Source organism: Cupressus sempervirens, chromosome 9 (assembly GCF_028749045.1).
Source record: "Cupressus sempervirens isolate cs-2001-9-10 chromosome 9, ASM2874904v1, whole genome shotgun sequence".
Lineage (NCBI taxonomy): Eukaryota > Viridiplantae > Streptophyta > Pinopsida > Cupressales > Cupressaceae > Cupressus > Cupressus sempervirens.
Window position 1 is genome coordinate 408,680,170 of NC_143126.1, and position 17,759 is coordinate 408,697,928.

Here is a 17,759-nt window from a genome sequence, read left to right on the forward strand (position 1 = left end):
CAGAGCCCACACGCAGCTCATTCAATCGTGATGACAGATCACTCTCTCTTTACAGCATTCAAAAAACTGCCTTTAATAAATACAGCAACCAACAACAAACCACTGAATTTCAATAACTACAGAAGGTAGCCGTTTTTTGGCAGCAGAAAATAACATAGGATTCCCCTGGCAAGGTGGGTTATCGCCAGGGTGTTTGTAGACTGGTTGCTTAGAAATAATACCGTTTGTATGCTCTTTACTGCACTTCTTTCTTTAAATACCGCTAGCCATCTTCTCCATTGCACTCAAAGGAGTTGTCTAGTTTGCTCATTTTACAGTTTGAATCATTTGGAGCTCTCTTTAAGAAATTGCTCTTTTTTTAAATCATTCTGAAATTTTGTCAAAATGGGTGTGAGAATAGTGAAGTCTTTGGCTGGACTTATGTTGTTGCTGAATTTCTGCATGTACGTGACCGTTGCTGGAATCGCTGGATGGGCACTCAACAAGGCCAGTGACCATCATTATGTCACTGGTAAACAGAGATATTTCTTAACAGGTTTTTGGCGATTTTTAGTATATTCTCTACCATATGATCTGAAATCTGAAATTGATTGTATATATTGCTTCTTGTTTTGTTGGGCAGGACCCAGAAGCAGCATGCCAGTGGGCTTCTCTTTTTCACCATTGTTTTTCCCCATGGGGAATGAAGCCACTGGTTTTATGGTGATCTTCTCTCTGATAGCTGGAGTTGTGGGAGCATCTTCATGTCTTTCAGGGCTCCACCATCTGAGAGTGTGGACGGCAGAGAGCTTGGCTTCAAGTGCTTCTTCTGCCACAACAGCTTGGGCTCTTACACTTCTTGCCATGGGGTAACTAATATTTAACATATCTCATTCAAATCGGGAAGGGATTCTTTCAAAATGATCTATTTGTTAAGAACTTTCAATAGTAGCTGCAACCAAAAGTAGTTTCTTGTTTTTTTGTTTAATGCTGATCATAAGTATGTAACCAAACTTGCAGGTTGACATGCAAGGAGATCCATTTACATGGCAGAAGCCCAAAGCTGGTATTGATTTTTCTTTAGTTAGAATGTTTTTTATATGTCTCGACTACATTTATTTTGTATATATTGCAAACATACTTGATTGACAAGCTCTTCCCTCTTCGAGTATTCAAAAGCAGAGAGTTTCTGGTTTTTTTAATATGTGTTATGAATATGGTCTGTGCAGATCGCTTTGGAGGCCCTCATCATAATTCTGTCTGCAACAGAATTGTTTTACATGATGGTCATCCATGTTGGATTCTTCGCTGGAAATTACTTTTACTGTGGAGAGAAAGAGAAAGATGTTGGCACAACTACTGCTGAGACTGTAAAAGAAAAGACGCTTCCAGCTTAGAAAATGCATTTCAATGTGGGTAGAGTGTTTGGCCGAGCTTGTTTTTAAAAGCTTTTAATGCCTTTGATTGTAAGATTGTGTACAAGGCAGTTTTGATTACTTACCTTTATCCATAAGGCAGTTTTGTTCCAAGATTTTTTTAATTCAAATTGCGATCTATGAGATGCAATATTTGTCTGAAGTGTATTTGGAAAGTACAGTTTACACAAATTGGATCGGCTCCATTCGACAAAAAGATTTAAATGGGTGTGATAATATATAATAAGTTTGTCTGGGTGTCATAAATCATTCTAGATGTTTGTAAGAATATATTATTTTGAAGGATTTAGATTTTTTTTGGATTCATTTATATCGTATATAATTCAATTCTGCATCCACAAATTCAACTCTATACATTTTAAATTTACAATTCTAAATAGCCACTACATCCTAACTATTATACCATTTTGAAAAAATTGTACGTTAAGTCAAGTATAAAAGGACATTGTCCATGATCTTTTTTCATTAGGCTATCCATGAAAGCATAGCAAGTTTCCTCCTAAATTGCCTAACATTCTAACCCTAGTTACACTTTTGTTCCAAGTTCCAAAATCAGCCTCATCTGAGATAGTCCTTAATATATTCATAGAATAGTGTATTCTAAAACACTATCAATTGGTAGATTGATAGTACGATTGAAAGAGAGGAGGAGAGGGCTTTGCAACTAAGCATCCATAGAGCCCTAATTACTCTCCTCTACATGAGGCTTTAATGGTCTCAGCTTTGCCCAAGGCTACAAAGGTCAATCACCTTAAACACTTGATCCCCATTGCATTTAAGTCCAACTATAATGTTATCACTTCCTCATTTTCAAACAACACCCAATTTGCTCTGCATGATCAAGTTGCCACTTGTCATCATGGAAAACAAGGAAATGAGGCAGGAGACCAAGCCAACAAAGAACAAAACGTCTCATTCAAGCGAGTGTTGCAAGGCATTTATCTCATCCCATCAAACACCAAGTTCATCAAGGACGTCTCAATCATCATCACTCAACCCGCCCAAGCAAGAGTTGGAGGTAAGGACTCAAATTTACCCTCATTTTTAAATAAGCCTAGTGACCAGATGAGAGTAGAGCTAGATAAAGAGAAAAATAGGTTTAAGGACATTGTCATCTTCTTTGCTGCTATAGACTCACTCAAATTATCGTTAATAAATTTCCTTAATGACTAATTTTAGAGTGTGGGGACATAATTTACTAGGGCATCATTTCTCATTTTATCGTGTGTTGCAAAGGGGCTTGTTTATTTTGATTTTTGGTAACCAAAGCTCCCACAAAGTAATAGTAGAAAATAAATTTCAAAAAGTTGGCAATGTCAAAATTAGGGCTTTTGTGTGGTTGGTTGACTCTATTAACAATGAAATTATGGCTCTAGCCAGCCCTATATGGATAACAGTTAGTAATTTGTCACCCTTTGTTTAAAACTTCATCCTACAACTGCTCAAACCAATTGGTATTCCTTAAAACTGATCACTCAAATACTTTAATTCTCAATGTAGATGTAAAAGTTTTCATTTCTATTTACCCTAGAAAGAAAGCCCCACATAAAATTTTCTTAGACATTAGAGAGCCACCCATTTCTTTTCCTATTACCTACATGGGTGGTCTAAATGCCTACAATTTGTGCAAAAGAGAAGGATATAGGAGGAAGACATGCACTCTTCTTGCTAAAAAATCTCATCTTTAGGTGGAGTCAGCTCCCCCAAAGCTCTTGTCTAAAATAAAATCCGTTATTGTACCTTCTCACCTAGAACCCAAGCAAATTTCTCTCAACCCCAAGGTGTCGTAACAAATGAAGGACTCTAAAAAATATTCAAGCATCCCTTGATAAGTTGAAAGATCAGCTTGTGAAACCACTACTTGGCCCTAAGGTGTTTGACTCATCATCAACTTTGGAAAGTCTAACATCTCTCCCAAATATCAAGCCAATTGGTTTTGGGCTTGCTTCCAAATCCCTTTGTAATTCTCGATCTCTTAATGCCCATCAGCTATCCCTCTTAACCTCTCAATGCCTAGTAGCTAGCCCTGCAGACCTTGAAAGAAAGAGCTAAGAAAGCTTGCAGTGTCACATTCCCCACCTATTTTGAAATACTTCTCTATTCCAATCTAAGGTAGAGAAGAGGTTGCCTCTCCTATTCTAATTGCCACCTAGAAGAATGGTGTTGTAGAGGCTGAGGAAGTGAGTCCCTACGAGGCTCCCATAATTCATACTCTAGACTTCCTTAGTAAGGAAGAAAGGCTCCATAACTACTTTTTCATTGTCATCCCTATTGTCTCTATTATATCTGGCCAGGTCAAGGAAGGGGAAATTACTAATAAAACCCAACAAGATATTCAATCTCCCTCCCAACCCAATTGGGGGGGGGGGGGAGGTTGGTAATTACAATGGAGAGGAGGTGTAGCTTGTTGTCCTTCTAGAACATGGAATAGGGGAGAGTTCCAAAATTGATAGTTAAGTGGAATATGACACATTTATCTTCAATCCAAAAAAGAAAAAGGAGAAAAGGAAACCCAAAAAGAACGATCCTCTCATATTGGATAATGGAAAAGTGTCAAGGAGAAAGAGAGGTAGATTCCCTCTAGTCAATGGAAACACTAAACCCTACAAAGTGGCTAGAACTAAAATGCATGACTACTTCAAGGGGTTTCCAACCCCCTTCGATAGTGATAAGTAAGATTGCACATGGAGAAGTTGAAACTTGCATCTTGGAATGTTAGAAGTCTTGAGTCCTCAGATAGGAAATGCATTCTTAAGTGATTCATAAGCTAGACTCAAGACATTGATATCATTCTGCTTCAAGAAGTTAAAGCTAAATTGGCTTTGCATTGGAGATTGCCCTAAAATGTATCTAGAAGGATGCTACAACATTCTCTACCAAGCACCCTAAAGGAAACATAGGCACCTCTATCCTAGTAGGACCCTAATGGAAAAAAATATTAGTCAATGGGGGAACTCCCCTTATAATAGATCTTCCTAGGTTTCTTTCAAATTAGATAGTTTTGAATTTGGAATATGTTCCATTTATGCCCCTAATGATTATCCAGATAGAATTAAGTTGCGGAAATGGTTATTTTCTTTACCTTATATTCCATGGATTTTGGTTGGTGATTTCAATATGATGGAGAAATCTCAAGATAAAGAAGGTGGATTAATTTTTGAATGGAAAAGTAATGAGCAATTCTTTTGGAATAGAATGTTAAACAAGTTCAATCTTATTGATCCTCTTGTTGAATTAAGGCATCAATCTAAATGTATTTGGTTCACCTGGTCAAATTTTTCAAAAGGAGACAAAAAAATATACTCCACACTAGACATAGTCTACTTTAATAAGGAGTTGTGTCGAACCCTCTGATGATAATCATGTAAGAGTTATTCCCTATTCTCTTTCAGGCCATTATCCCATCCTCATTGAACTTCTCAAACTTGGTCATGTTAATCCTCATGTCTAATACCCTAAATCCTTTTCTCTCAATGCCTCTCTCTTGGAAGCTTAAGATATCTTGGAAGTTGTTAAAATTGTCCATTGGTATAACTCCTCTGTCTGTCTTCATAAAGATCCTATAAGTGGATTCAAACTATCAATTCATGACAAATTTTTTATAAAACTACTGTAAAAAGAAAGATAAAAACAGTAGGGCCTTGGAACCGTCTCTTATTAATTCCTTGTAGATAGTCGAGGCAATAGTTGATAACCAACCATTTAATCCTCATGATATCTATGTTGGTGGACAAGAATTCCATGCCCTGATTCCTGAAGTCATAAGGATAGTTCTTTCATTTATTCCAAACTCTTTACTAGATGTTTTGATGTGGTTGTATCTTGGGACAAACAAGGATATCTCGTATTTAAAAAAAATTGTGATAGTTAGTTTGTTAAGATTCTCAATCTATTAAGTTGTAATTTTCTCATGTAATAAGCTTTGAACTAGAAGGTTCAAAATCTTAAAAAGAGGGGAGAATGATGAAGATATCGCTTAACTCCATTATTTTAATAATCAAGACTTTCCAACACTAGCCAAATAACTCTAATAGAATGACTTTATGTCCATTTTTAAAAATAGAATGATTTTAATTAGAATCTAATATAAATAACCTAGTAATCATATATGTATATAATATATTATAATTTTATATCTAATTTTAAAAAATTGAAACTGATTGCTCATTACACTTGCCCACTATTAGCATTATAACCAAACCTCGTCACATGATTATTTCACTATTAAACTCTATTTTTAAATTAATTACCAGTAACCAAACGAATACCTAAACTATCATAGAGCCCACAGCCAGCTCATTCAATGGTGATTACAGATCACTCCCTCCTCAAAGCATTCAAAAACCAACCAACAATAAACAGTTGTACTCCCATTATCAATGAACTTCAATCACAAAAGTCAGCCATTTTTTGGCAGCAAAAAAGAATATATTATTCCTCTGTCAAAGTGGGTCATCGCCAGGGCACCGGCTATGGTGCAACTTATTTGCACCGTCCGACTGCCCAAACTCTGCCCAACTCTGTCGCTGCCCCAATGCTGTGAATGTACCGCTTCAGTGAATTGAAAATTTGCATTACGCGAGGCACGACATGTCAGGTCCGCCCAGAGGGAATGCAAGGAATGACGCCATATTCTCCTGCCATATTCTCCCGCCTTATCCTCTGCCTACCATCATTAATGTCAATGGTGCCAATTTTCTTTCAGCCCATTCTATAAATCGAGAATTTCACTCAAGAAATGTTTACAGGAAGTATGAAAGTAGAACGCCACCTTCTTGAGAACAATATAGCTCAGAACGCCTTTGATGCCATTGTTGAGGTGAAGAAAGCTATGGAGCGTGTGTGCTCATTGCGTCTTGTGTTGATATTATCGCCATGGTAGCAAAGAGATTAGAATGGTGGAGTTAGAATGTAGAGTTTTAGAATAGTTATTTTTTAATTTTATAGTTTAAGAGGACTTTTAATTCTGAGCAAGTCTGAAATGTAATATATTTGTTTCATTTTGTTGTCTGTTTGTTGGGTTGCTGTTACATTCGCTGACAACATATATTGCATAGGCTGTGACAATTTCATTGCGTTGGATGACTTGCAAGCGGGCAAGACACTTCTCCAAATTTAACACAGACTTTTGAAATAATAAACGACATTTTGGTAGCTCACAAATATCCCATCTCGCAGGTAAATTTATTATAATTAATTTAAGCTATTTAAATTAGTATTTTGATTTATTTCACATTCTTATATATTTTTAAATAGTAGATTTTTAATATTAGTAGTTTTTTTCCATTTTAGTTAAATTTCTATATTTTCTTAAAGTGTAGATTTTTAATATTAGTAGTTTTTTCATTTTAGTGAAATTTTAATATTATCTTTAAATTGTTTTAATAAATATCATTGTGTATCAACCCTACATATTGTTGTTCATGTATATCATACCCTACATATTGCTATAACTCTTGTATTTCTTTTTATGTTTATTAAAGTTTGAATTCTATTATTTAATATTATAGTATTTTATTTGAGATAAATTTTTAAAATTATTGTTATAGAATGAGTTGGATGTTAGATTTGACATTTTGCAATTAATATTTAATTATATATTAACAAATTCTCATACAAAAAACAAATAGATGGTTATATTTTTATTCGCTTTAATATTATATTTTATAAATTAGAGAAAAAAATCAAAGTAATACTCATTTTGGTAAATATTGTTAAAACTAATAATAATATTTATATTTTGCAAATAAATATTAAAAAATAATATTATTAAAATATTAGTAATCATGTTTCAAATTATCTTTTAAAATCTAGTTTCTATATGAATGGAAAAATGTGTACCTATTCAAAATCAAAATAATTTAAAAAATAAACAAAATCATTAAATACATAATTTGTAATTTTACATCTCACGTTGTTCAATGAATTCTCTACAATAGGTTATAAGTTAAATGATATCTATCTTCTAATTGAAATAGAAATTCAAATTATTTTCTTCAAATTAGACTTGACAAAATTAAAAAACTACATAACATAAGCAATGTCATTATGTTACCAACATACATACAAAATCAAACTATTCTAAATTATAAACAAAACTTGTCAAACACTTCTATTTGTTTTGATTTCTATTTTCTATTATAGAAGACTTTATATGTAGTATATAACTTAATTAAATTAACTTTTATTTATTTTAAATAATTAGAATATGATCTAAAATGTTCATTGAAAAATATACATTTAATTTAATTTGAAAATTCTTTCTAATCATCCCCTTATTTTTTTTCACTTTGATAAATTTATGCATGTTCGTAATATTTAAAAAATTTCTAAAATTGCATCATTTTTTATATCTTATACTATATTCTAGGACCACTAAGCTTGAATTGACTAATGTTTGAAAAAATATCTAATTAAATTTTGTGATTAATGTTATCCACATATATAAAATCAAACTATTCCAAATAATGTAGAGAAATCAATCAAATAAACTTGTATTTATATTAATTTTTAATTATTTATTATAAGATCATTTTTTCATTATATAAGTTTTTAAAATCTATTTTATATTTGTTTAAATAATTAGAGCTTAATAATAAAAAATATGAAATGAAAAATATACAAAGTGCAATTAAATTTTTTATTTCAATTATCTAGGTTTTGACACATGGTAATATGTAATTTTTAAATTTATTCTAATTTCATAATATTTTACATCCATAAAGTAGCAAAAAAATTGTATTTGAGCACCAATCTTTGCATGAAGTGTTAGTATTTTATTCTTGAATCTTGAACTACATTTACTTCATATTTCAAAAATTTCATGTTTTAACTTAAAAGAAGTTTAAAGTTTTGTGAAAAATATGATAATTAGTTATTTATTTTAGTATACCTAAAAAATGTAGTAGCTTGTCTGGTCGAGCCATACTAGGAGTCACTACCACTTGAATAATTATAGAGTTGTTTTTTTGGTTTGTCATGTTAGATTGGAACTACCTTACTTGAAGCCAAATAGGGGCTTCAAGAATTTTTATTTTTGTCTCTCTTTTTAGTCCATACTTATAGTAAGAAAATTATTCTTTTATAGAAACTTTATTTAAGTAATATAAAGGGTCATTAAGAATATTCATATTTTTCAAGATGGGTAGAAAGAATAAGTGGGAATCATTTATTAAGTTAGACATGTAAGACATCCCAAATGATGGAAGTCATTTTTCAAGTTATGAACTTGAATGGACACCTATTGGAGATGACAGTAAACAACAAATAGACTGGTGTGCTGCTATCCCTCTTGAAAGACTCCCTCACTTTGTCAAAGGAGAAGGTTTATTGGAAAGTACTGAAACAACATTTATACGTAAAAATAATTTAGAGACTAATTTGGTAAAGCCTACTAAACACGCCACAAAGATGTATTCGAGGTTTGTCTAGATTTAATAAATTGACTAAGCATGTCACTTATTTAACTATTTTGTTTATTATATTAATTAATAAATTTTTAATGTGTATAAACAGTTATCATTGTGCTTTTGGACCGCTAGATAAAAGAAATTCACCAACAAGCAAGGAAAGAAAACACAATATTATTCAAAAAAGGGGTTGTCAAACACACTTTCATGTTAGGGTTATGTATGGTAGACCAGATATTGCAATAATTACATATAATGAATTTAGCCATCAGGATGTTAATGGTGAATATTGTCATGGAAAGGATGACCCTTCTGGTGATCCAAGGAGTAGTTTTGCACCAAGGTTGTCAAGAGAATGCAAATCATACATTGAATCCTTACTATTGATGGGTGTCGGGATCGACACAATATGTGAAAAACAATACTTAGATCCTAGTCTCAAAAAGTTGATGAATATGAGGGACACATGCTTGTTAAGAAAGGATGTGTTAAATGCATGGAAATGAGTACGTTCCCTACGTTCTCAAAAACATGAAGATGATGCAAAAAGTGTATGCTTGTGGCATTTAGAGGAGAAAGATAACTTCTTCTTCTATAAAACACCAAAAAATGTGAAAAATATTCCATTTATTATAGGCATCCAAACACCATGGATGCGAGAGATGATGGTGAAGCATTCACATGAGTCGCTTATTGCAATGGACTCCACGTTTTCAACAAATAAATATTGTGTAAGTAGAACAATGCTAATTTTATTTGTGAATTTTAATTTAATCATCAACATTATTTGAATAAAAAACTAATTTATTAATAATTTGTTAAATGCAGTATCAACTATATACCTTGCTTGTATTTGATGAGCAAGAAGCTGGTGTACCCATTGCATGGGCTATAGCCTCTAGAAACAAAGTTGAGGATATAAATGAATGGCTAACTGAAATTTACAAAAGAGGGAAACAATGTAGAGAAGATTGGAGTGTCAATGCATTCATGACGGATGATGCTAGTGCTGAAATTGAAGCAATCAGGTTTTTATCAACTTTGCTCTATAGTAATAAGAGTGTAATTTATTTATTTTTAGTTTGCAAATATATTTTTCCCCAATTTTGGAATTAACTAGTTTTAATTTAAGAATCATTTTAGTAGAATTTTAATTATGAACTTTGATAATGTATTTTCTTGTAGATTATCCTTTAATTGTTGGGTGTTGTTATGCATTTGGCATGTACGTAGGGCGTGGTTGAAAAATGTGTACAAGTAAGTTAATATGTCATTAGAATATATGAAAAATCACATACATCACATAATAACTCCATATTGTGTGATATAATTCAGGTTTGTCAAAAATAAAGATGTTGGAACAAGAATATTTGATAGATTGGGTGAGATAATGTATTTAATGAGTGAGAATGAAGATGTTATTACTCATTTGATAATAAAGTTCATGGAGGAATTCAAAGAAGAGAAGGAATTCATTAATTACTTTCAAAAGTATTGGTGTCATGATCAAAGTCGTATTGGTAAGGTTACAAATTTATTCTTTATAGTTTTTATGTATTTTTAGAATTTAAATTGCTCATTCTATATGCTAAGATATAATGTTTATTTGTATAAAAATGTGGGCAAAAAACTTCTGAAGCTTCCCTCATGCAAATCAAGAAACTAATGCCTCAATTGAATCATATCACTCTCACATCAAGAGTCAACATTTAAGTGATCGTTCTCGGAAATGCACAAGAAGAATGGATTGGCTCATTTATACACTTCTCCATAAGGTAGAGCCATTCTATAAAAATAAAAGATATTTGCAGCTATATGGATTTTTAACCAACTTCAAAAAGGAAAGATATTATAGAACTGCTTTAGAGAGATCAAAAATAATGCCAGATGTAGATTGCTATCTAGATGGTCACCTACCAAACACATATAAAGTTAGAAGTCAAACTATTCCAACAAAATGGTACTGTGTTAGGAATTTTGGACCAAATTTGCATGTGTGTGATTGTGAGTGGGCAAAAAGAGGAAACACGTGCAAACATGTGTTGAAGGTCTTATATATTCTAAAGAGGGACACACATAATGAAGTTGTTGGTAAGTATCTTTTAAGATTTAAGATTAACTTATCTATATTTTAATAATGTCTTTTGAACTATATTAGTCATCTTAAATGATAAAAGTTTGTAATCCATTGGTTGTAGATGATGAGAAAGTCAAAGGAAGTTCCAATCTGGAAATTAATGTCATTGGTAATGATGATATGTTTGTTTAATTAAATATTAAATGGTTTTATGATTCTCAACATTAATTACTTGATATTTCAATGGTAGATGGTTGTATACTTTCAGACAATGAAGATGTTCTTGAGGTTGTTAATGTTGGTGAAGGTGAGACAACTACTAAATTTCAAAACCATTATTCTTAACAAAATTTTGATTTTTCCCAATATTATTGACTTTTACATTGTTATTAATATTACAGATGGTCAAAATTCATCTAGCATTATCAATGATAAGTTTCAAAAATCAGTTGATTATATAAAGTCATTGCTCCAAAATTTACCAACTAGTGATCATGACAAAGACATTTTTAGTCAATCTGTTGATAGATTTAGAGATATTCATGCATCTCTTGCTTCATCTTCCAAATTCGAACCAATCCTTGGCTCAGATAACATGTCTATGAAACGAGTTCCACCATGGTTTAGTCCAAGCAAAATGAAAAAAAAAACATTCCACTCACCAAAAGTGCAAATCCCTATCTAGAAACTTAAATAGTAGAGTTGAGGAGTGTGAAAATTTCCAGTTCCCCTCAATAGGACACAAAAAGAAAAAGAAAAAAAAGGTCACAAATCGCTCAGCTGTAGCTATTGAAAAAAAAAGATATATTATTAGGCAACAAAGTGAGTGCATTTTAAAAAAATTGTTTTAGTAAGTTACATAAAATTAATCCTTACTATTATTTCATTGATTAAATATATGTCATTATAGGTTTGGTTGATCAAGAAAGCACTGTACGACGTCAGTTACCTTTCTCCATTGATCTAAACCATACAATAATAGATGAAGTGCAGTTTACAAATGGTAAGTTTTTAACTGTTAAATACCTTTATTACTTTTATAGAAAAAACCTTTATTCTTATTTCTAACCACTTTTGTATATTTTTAAACAAATCAAATCAAATATAATTGGTAGATATCAAAAATCAATGCTTGGTATTATCCCCAACTATACCTTTCAACAAACTATTACATGTAGCTAGTAATTTTTATAGTTTTTAGATTAATTACATAAATTAATTTTACACTTGAACACTTTATCTAAGATAACATGTTAAATATGAATTTTGTTGCAGCTTTGGATGATCAGCAAGAAGCTCAACAACTTGTGTTGCCCTTTTCTATTGATCTTAACCAACCATTAACAATAATAGATGTAATAGAACCTAAATATGGTAATGATATTATAAAATCATAAATAAATCAATTAATAGTCTTTACTTTGTACATTTATTTTATCAAAATTGACATATTAAGTATTCATGTTCTTGCAAGATTAGATTATCAACAAAAAAATCAAGAACACATGTCACCTTTTTCTATTGAATCCAATCAGACACCAACAAAAAATGATGCAATGGAAGTGCGATATGGTAATGAAATTATGAAATGAATATACTTTTTAGTATTTAATTTACTAATGCATCTTAATTTTATTCAATATATATGTTAAATGTTATTTCTTTTGCAGATCTAGCTTATCAAAAAACCATTAAAAAACATGTGGAAGCATCTTTGATTGATCTTAATCAAACAATAACATAAATGAAGACAATGCAAAGTGGAGATGGTAAGGAAAATATGAAATGAATTTCAATCAATTGTGTATCTTTAGTTTGAAAATTATTCTTATTATTAACTCAATGCATTTGCAGGTCTTGATGATATCTATGAAGTATAATGATAAATGTTTTTTTTTTTGTAAATTGATTGAACTGATAAAATTGGTTCCAATCAAAAGAGGATTTAATCTAAGTCAAGGCAAAAAGCTTTACTATGAGGGATTTTCAGAACTTATTGTAGTATTTTATCATTCAAATATTACTTTCTTGATTTTGTGCTGTTGCAACAGATTTGATTTGTTGTCATGGTGAAAGCATTATGATGCTTTGAGTTATAGTTTTTGTACTATAGTTGTTCATTGTCATGTGTTTATGTTATTTCCAACTTCTCATGTAGCATTTTGGATAAGTTAGGATGTATATTTGACTCAACTTTAATATTGTAATAACACAAATGTTGAAGTAACATCTAAGTGTATGATATGAATAACATGGTTAGATAAGCATTTTTTTGTAACACATGAGCATGGTTTTGAATAATATGATCAAACTAAAGATTTCTTTCTCATTCTTAGTAATGACTATTGTGAACCTTGCATAAGAGGTGAATTAGATTTAAAATAGACATTTTTTTTCATTAGCAAATAATAATTTTTTAATAAAAAATAGATAAGAGGTGAATTAAATTTATAGCTAGATCTCTTGTGGAAATTTCACCTTAAATGTATCAAACTAAAGGACCAATCGATAATTATATTTTTAATAATGGACCAATCAATAATTGTATTTTTAATAATTTTGTGATATGATCTTTGATGCATCCGATTTGTTTCTATCTCCATCTTACTTTTTTGAATTTTCTAGAAGACTCAATTATCAAGGTTAATGGAATGTTCAACCTTTTTGAATTTCCTAATTCCTTCTGAGACTAAGCTATCACAAGAATGTTCAAGCTTTAAAAGGGCCAATCAAATTAGGTTGTTTTGAACTTTAGGCTACATATTGGCAAATGTACAACACTAAATAATGTTATACTATTTGTTTCTTAAAAACATGGTTGTGTCTAGAATTCTTTTACTCTTGAAGCGTAAATTCATATTTTGATGGTGAAACATGATGTAGTAAAAAAACCATTAGTATAGAGTCTTTATTGAATTATAAAAATTAGATGGTTATACTATTGAGTTCTCCATTCATGTACATTTTTTAATTTGTATTTAGAATCCTTTTAAAGATTCTTTTAAGTAAAAACATGATTAGTGTGCATTTTTAACTACATGTTAAAAAAATTCAACAATGTACTTATTTCATAGTAAAATGTGATCCAAAAAAAATTAGAATATGACTCTAAATGTTGATTAGAATGCTATATTCAAAATAATAATAACAATATTTTATTAATTGTACCACTATTGAAATAAAGACACAAAATAAAATTTAATAGTAAAGTTTATTATTATAATAAAAATAAACTACAATATCTTTGCAAAAATATTTAAATTCATTTCAATTATGAAATTAATCTTTTTTTACTTTCAAAATTTTATTCTAAAAACATTTCTCCATATTCAAAATTCAAAATATAAAATATGATTAATTTATTAAAAATTAAGAAATGGTTTCATAGTAAACTTTATAGTTAGAAATATATTGCTCATTCGAGATGAAAAAATATTTATAAGTATATATGACTTGAATAAAATAATATATATAAGTATTGGAATATGATTAAAAGCAGAAATTCATTTTTTGACATGATTTTCTGATCAACCCTGACATGTTCATCCCATCACTTGGCAAAGATGTTGGGGCAGCCGGAGAAGTTGGTGCAGCTGGCCGGTGCAAATAAGTTGCACCGTAGCCGGTGCCCTCTATTCAATTCCTGTGGCAGGAACAACATTTAATGAAGCAATTATTCTTCCCTCCATTTGTCTCTTCTTTTCCCTGCATGCAACCATCGCAAAACAATCCATTATCCAACTCTCTCTGGCTATCTCTAATCATGCCTTGTTTCTTGACAACCTTGCAATTTCTGTTTTCTTGTGATTGCATGTAAAGTTTTTGGCTCTACAAATGTTCTGTTTAGCTAGGCATCTGCTGTGGATGAAGTGGACACTAGAAAATATATGTTCAGTTTAATTACATTGGGGAAGCGTACCCCTAATGTTATAGTAAAAGAGATTACATTTTACATCTGAGGGACTTAGTTATTTACAATTTTTTTTGGCTCTAGGTATTAACAAATTGTTGTAGGGGAGGGACATATAGTTCAATATATTCTAATGGTTATGACAGTAGTTAGCATAATATTCATATTTGGTAATTTAATATTCACTAGGGGATCTCATCCCTCAAAATCATCCAGGAGTTGAGCATGGTCGAAGGGGGTTTGAACCTTGATGGATGACATTATTTCCTCTTCCCATGATCCTGGTCAAATGTGTACAAAAGATTGAGTTACAATCTTTTAGCTTTAAAGTTATTTTTTTTAGTGAGGTTGTCCCATAACTGAAAGAAATGAGTCTATTTTCTCAAAAAAAAACTAATTGTGTGATGCCACATCAGCTGCAAAAGTATAGGGGTCCTTAATACACATGGTTGGTCTCACTTTTTTTTGGAAGTTATTGTGGACACCTTAGCCAAAAAAACATGTTGATGTGACATCATATTTGATGGTATGATCTTAAACCTTTCCTTATAAGTTGCCAAGTAAGGTGCTCTAAAAAAAATGAGTGATTTGAAAGTTTTGAACAGGATTTTGAGAAGTCCAAAGTTAGGATGCTCAACTTATAATTATTTAGCCTTGAATGACCATTTTAAGTGATTAGATATCAACTTCGATCCTCCAATAATTGTATATTTTGGCGATGTCTTTGCAGCCGAAAAAATGCACCTGATTTGATATTTTCTGATTTTTTTAAAAAAAATATTAAATTTATAATTGACAAAACCTGTTAACTATAAATTAATTAATAATTTCAAAAAATTGTCAAATCAGGTGCATCTTTCGAGCTATTTACCTAGAGGCATATATTCTTGGTATACAAATGAAACAATTGTAAACTAAAAAGATTAAAATATGATGAACCATTGATGTATAAGAAACTAATAGACTTCTAGCTATCCTATTTTTAACTTAAAATTAATAATTGAAAAATCTAACGCACATAAAGTGCACTATTAAGAAAATTTTCTTAATTAGTGATACTCTTCTCTAAGAAACAGCTAAATTGTAAAAATAAATAAATTCATAGTTGTCCTCATAAAACTTATTGGTATTTAGCCAATACTCTCCTCCTTACGTTTATATTAAAATATGAATATCAAAATCCGTAGTAACGACTTTACAATCTCCAAGGAATATTGCGATTTAACTAATGAGGTGAAGTTTAATCTTAATTAATAGAAATCTGAGCAAGGGAAGTACGTACTTAAATGACACCTTAGCAGTACATTGGCAGTATTGGGGCAGCGACAGAGTTGGGCAGAGTTTGGGCAGCCGGACGGTGCAAATAAGTTGCACCGTAGCCGGTGCCCATCGCCAGCCTCTGTTTTTAAACTGGTTGCTTAGAAAGGAAATAATACCGTTAGCCATACTCTTTACTGCACTTTTTCCTTTAAATACTGTTCCCCACCTTCTCCATTGTACTCAAAGGAGTTGCCTAGTTTGTTCATTTTACAGTTTGAATCATTTGGAGATCTCCCTGTGAAATAGCTCTTTTTTGAAATCATTCTGAAATTTTGTCAAAATGGGTGTGAGAATAGTGAAGTCTTTGGCCGGATTTATGTTGTTGCTGAATTTCTGCATGTGTATGACCGTTGCTGGGATTGCTGGGTGGGCACTCAACAAGGCCATTGATCATCATTATGTTTCTGGTAAGTGGGTAACAAACATCTTTCATTTTGGTGATTGTTAGTCTATTCTCTACCATATCATCTGAAACCTGAAATTGATTGCTTCTTGTTTGTTTGGCAGGACCCAGAAGCAGCATTCCAGTGGGGTTCACATTTTCACCATTGTTTTTCCCCATGGGAAATGAGGCCACTGGTTTTATGGTCATCTTCTCTCTGATTGCTGGAGTTGTAGGAGCAGCTTCATGTCTTTCAGGGCTTCACCATCTTCGAGTGTGGACAGCAGAGAGCTTGGCTTCAAGTGCTTCTTCTGCCATCACAGCTTGGGCCCTTACTCTTCTTGACATGGGGTAATTAATATATAACACATCTCATTCAAATGGGGAAGGGATTCTTTCAGAATGTTTTGTCCTGGATCTATTTATTAAGATCTTTCAATAGTAGCTGCAACCAAAAGCGATTTCTTGTTTTTTGTTTAATGCTGATCATGAGCGTGTTACGAAACCTGCAGATTGGCATGCAAGGAGATCCATTTACATGGCAGAAGCCCAAAACTGGTATGTTATTTTGCTTTAGTTACAATGTTTTTGAATATCTCTCCACAACATTTATATTTTATATATTGCAAAGCTACTCGATTGACAAGCTCTTCCCTATTTGAGTATTTAAAGGCAGAGAATTTATGGTTTTTTAATATGTGTTATGAAATATGGTCTGTGCAGATCACTTTGGAGGCCTTCATCATAATTATGTCGGCAACAGAATTGTTTTACATGATGGTCATCCATGTTGGCTTCTTCGCCGGAAATTATTTCTTTTGTGGAGAGAAAGAGAAAGATGTTGCCACCACTACCACTGAGCCTGTAAAAGAAAACACACTTCCAGCTTAGGAAAATGGAGTTCACTGTTTTTGCTCGTGGCTTGTTTTTATAAGCTTTCAATGCCTTTGATTGTAATATTGTGTACCTTTATCCATAAGATAGTAAGATTGATATTATTAAACTCTATGTCACTCTACTATTTTGCATGCCATTGAATTGTACGTAAGACTAGTACTTGTTGGTATAGTAATAATTTTTAATAATTTATTTTATTAGCATACAGGTGTTGAAAAAGAAAGGTAGAATTAAATTTTAAGAATGTCATTTTAATCTACAATGACAAAAACTTCCATGAAAGTCAATAAATAAAAAGACACTAACAAGAAATTAAAAACATTATTATTAATAATGTAGTTGAAAAAAT

The 17,759-nt window shown here is 31.6% G+C and overlaps 2 protein-coding genes across 2 annotated transcripts; both read left to right on the forward strand.

The window, feature by feature from the left end:
• The first annotated feature begins 282 nt into the window (after positions 1-282).
• On the forward strand, positions 283-1,611 carry LOC149538999 (membrane protein PM19L-like). Its single transcript, XM_089799030.1, has 4 exons — positions 283-511; positions 623-848; positions 1,000-1,045; positions 1,209-1,611. Exons 1-4 carry the CDS (start codon positions 385-387, stop codon positions 1,374-1,376), a joined length of 567 nt encoding a protein of 188 aa, XP_089655156.1. The 5' UTR covers positions 283-384; the 3' UTR covers positions 1,377-1,611.
• Positions 1,612-16,323: 14,712 nt separating this feature from the next.
• LOC149539000 (membrane protein PM19L-like) lies at positions 16,324-17,501 on the forward strand. The gene is made up of 4 exons (XM_089799031.1): positions 16,324-16,538; positions 16,639-16,864; positions 17,026-17,071; positions 17,237-17,501. The coding sequence occupies exons 1-4, from the start codon at positions 16,412-16,414 to the stop codon at positions 17,402-17,404; spliced, it is 567 nt and encodes a 188-aa protein (XP_089655157.1). The 5' UTR covers positions 16,324-16,411; the 3' UTR covers positions 17,405-17,501.
• Positions 17,502-17,759: the final 258 nt, after the last annotated feature.

Bases quoted from the DNA above. Each gene is read 5' to 3' on its own strand.
- LOC149538999 (XM_089799030.1), top strand. From the start codon at position 385: ATGGGTGTGAGAATAGTGAAGTCTTTGGCTGGACTTATGTTGTTGCTG. The intron at 512-622 runs GTAAACAGAGAT...TTTGTTGGGCAG, and splicing joins TGACCATCATTATGTCACTG to GACCCAGAAGCAGCATGCCA. The intron at 849-999 runs GTAACTAATATT...CCAAACTTGCAG, and splicing joins CTTACACTTCTTGCCATGGG to GTTGACATGCAAGGAGATCC.
- LOC149539000 (XM_089799031.1), top strand. From the start codon at position 16,412: ATGGGTGTGAGAATAGTGAAGTCTTTGGCCGGATTTATGTTGTTGCTG. The intron at 16,865-17,025 runs GTAATTAATATA...CGAAACCTGCAG, and splicing joins CTTACTCTTCTTGACATGGG to ATTGGCATGCAAGGAGATCC. The intron at 17,072-17,236 runs GTATGTTATTTT...TGGTCTGTGCAG, and splicing joins ATGGCAGAAGCCCAAAACTG to ATCACTTTGGAGGCCTTCAT.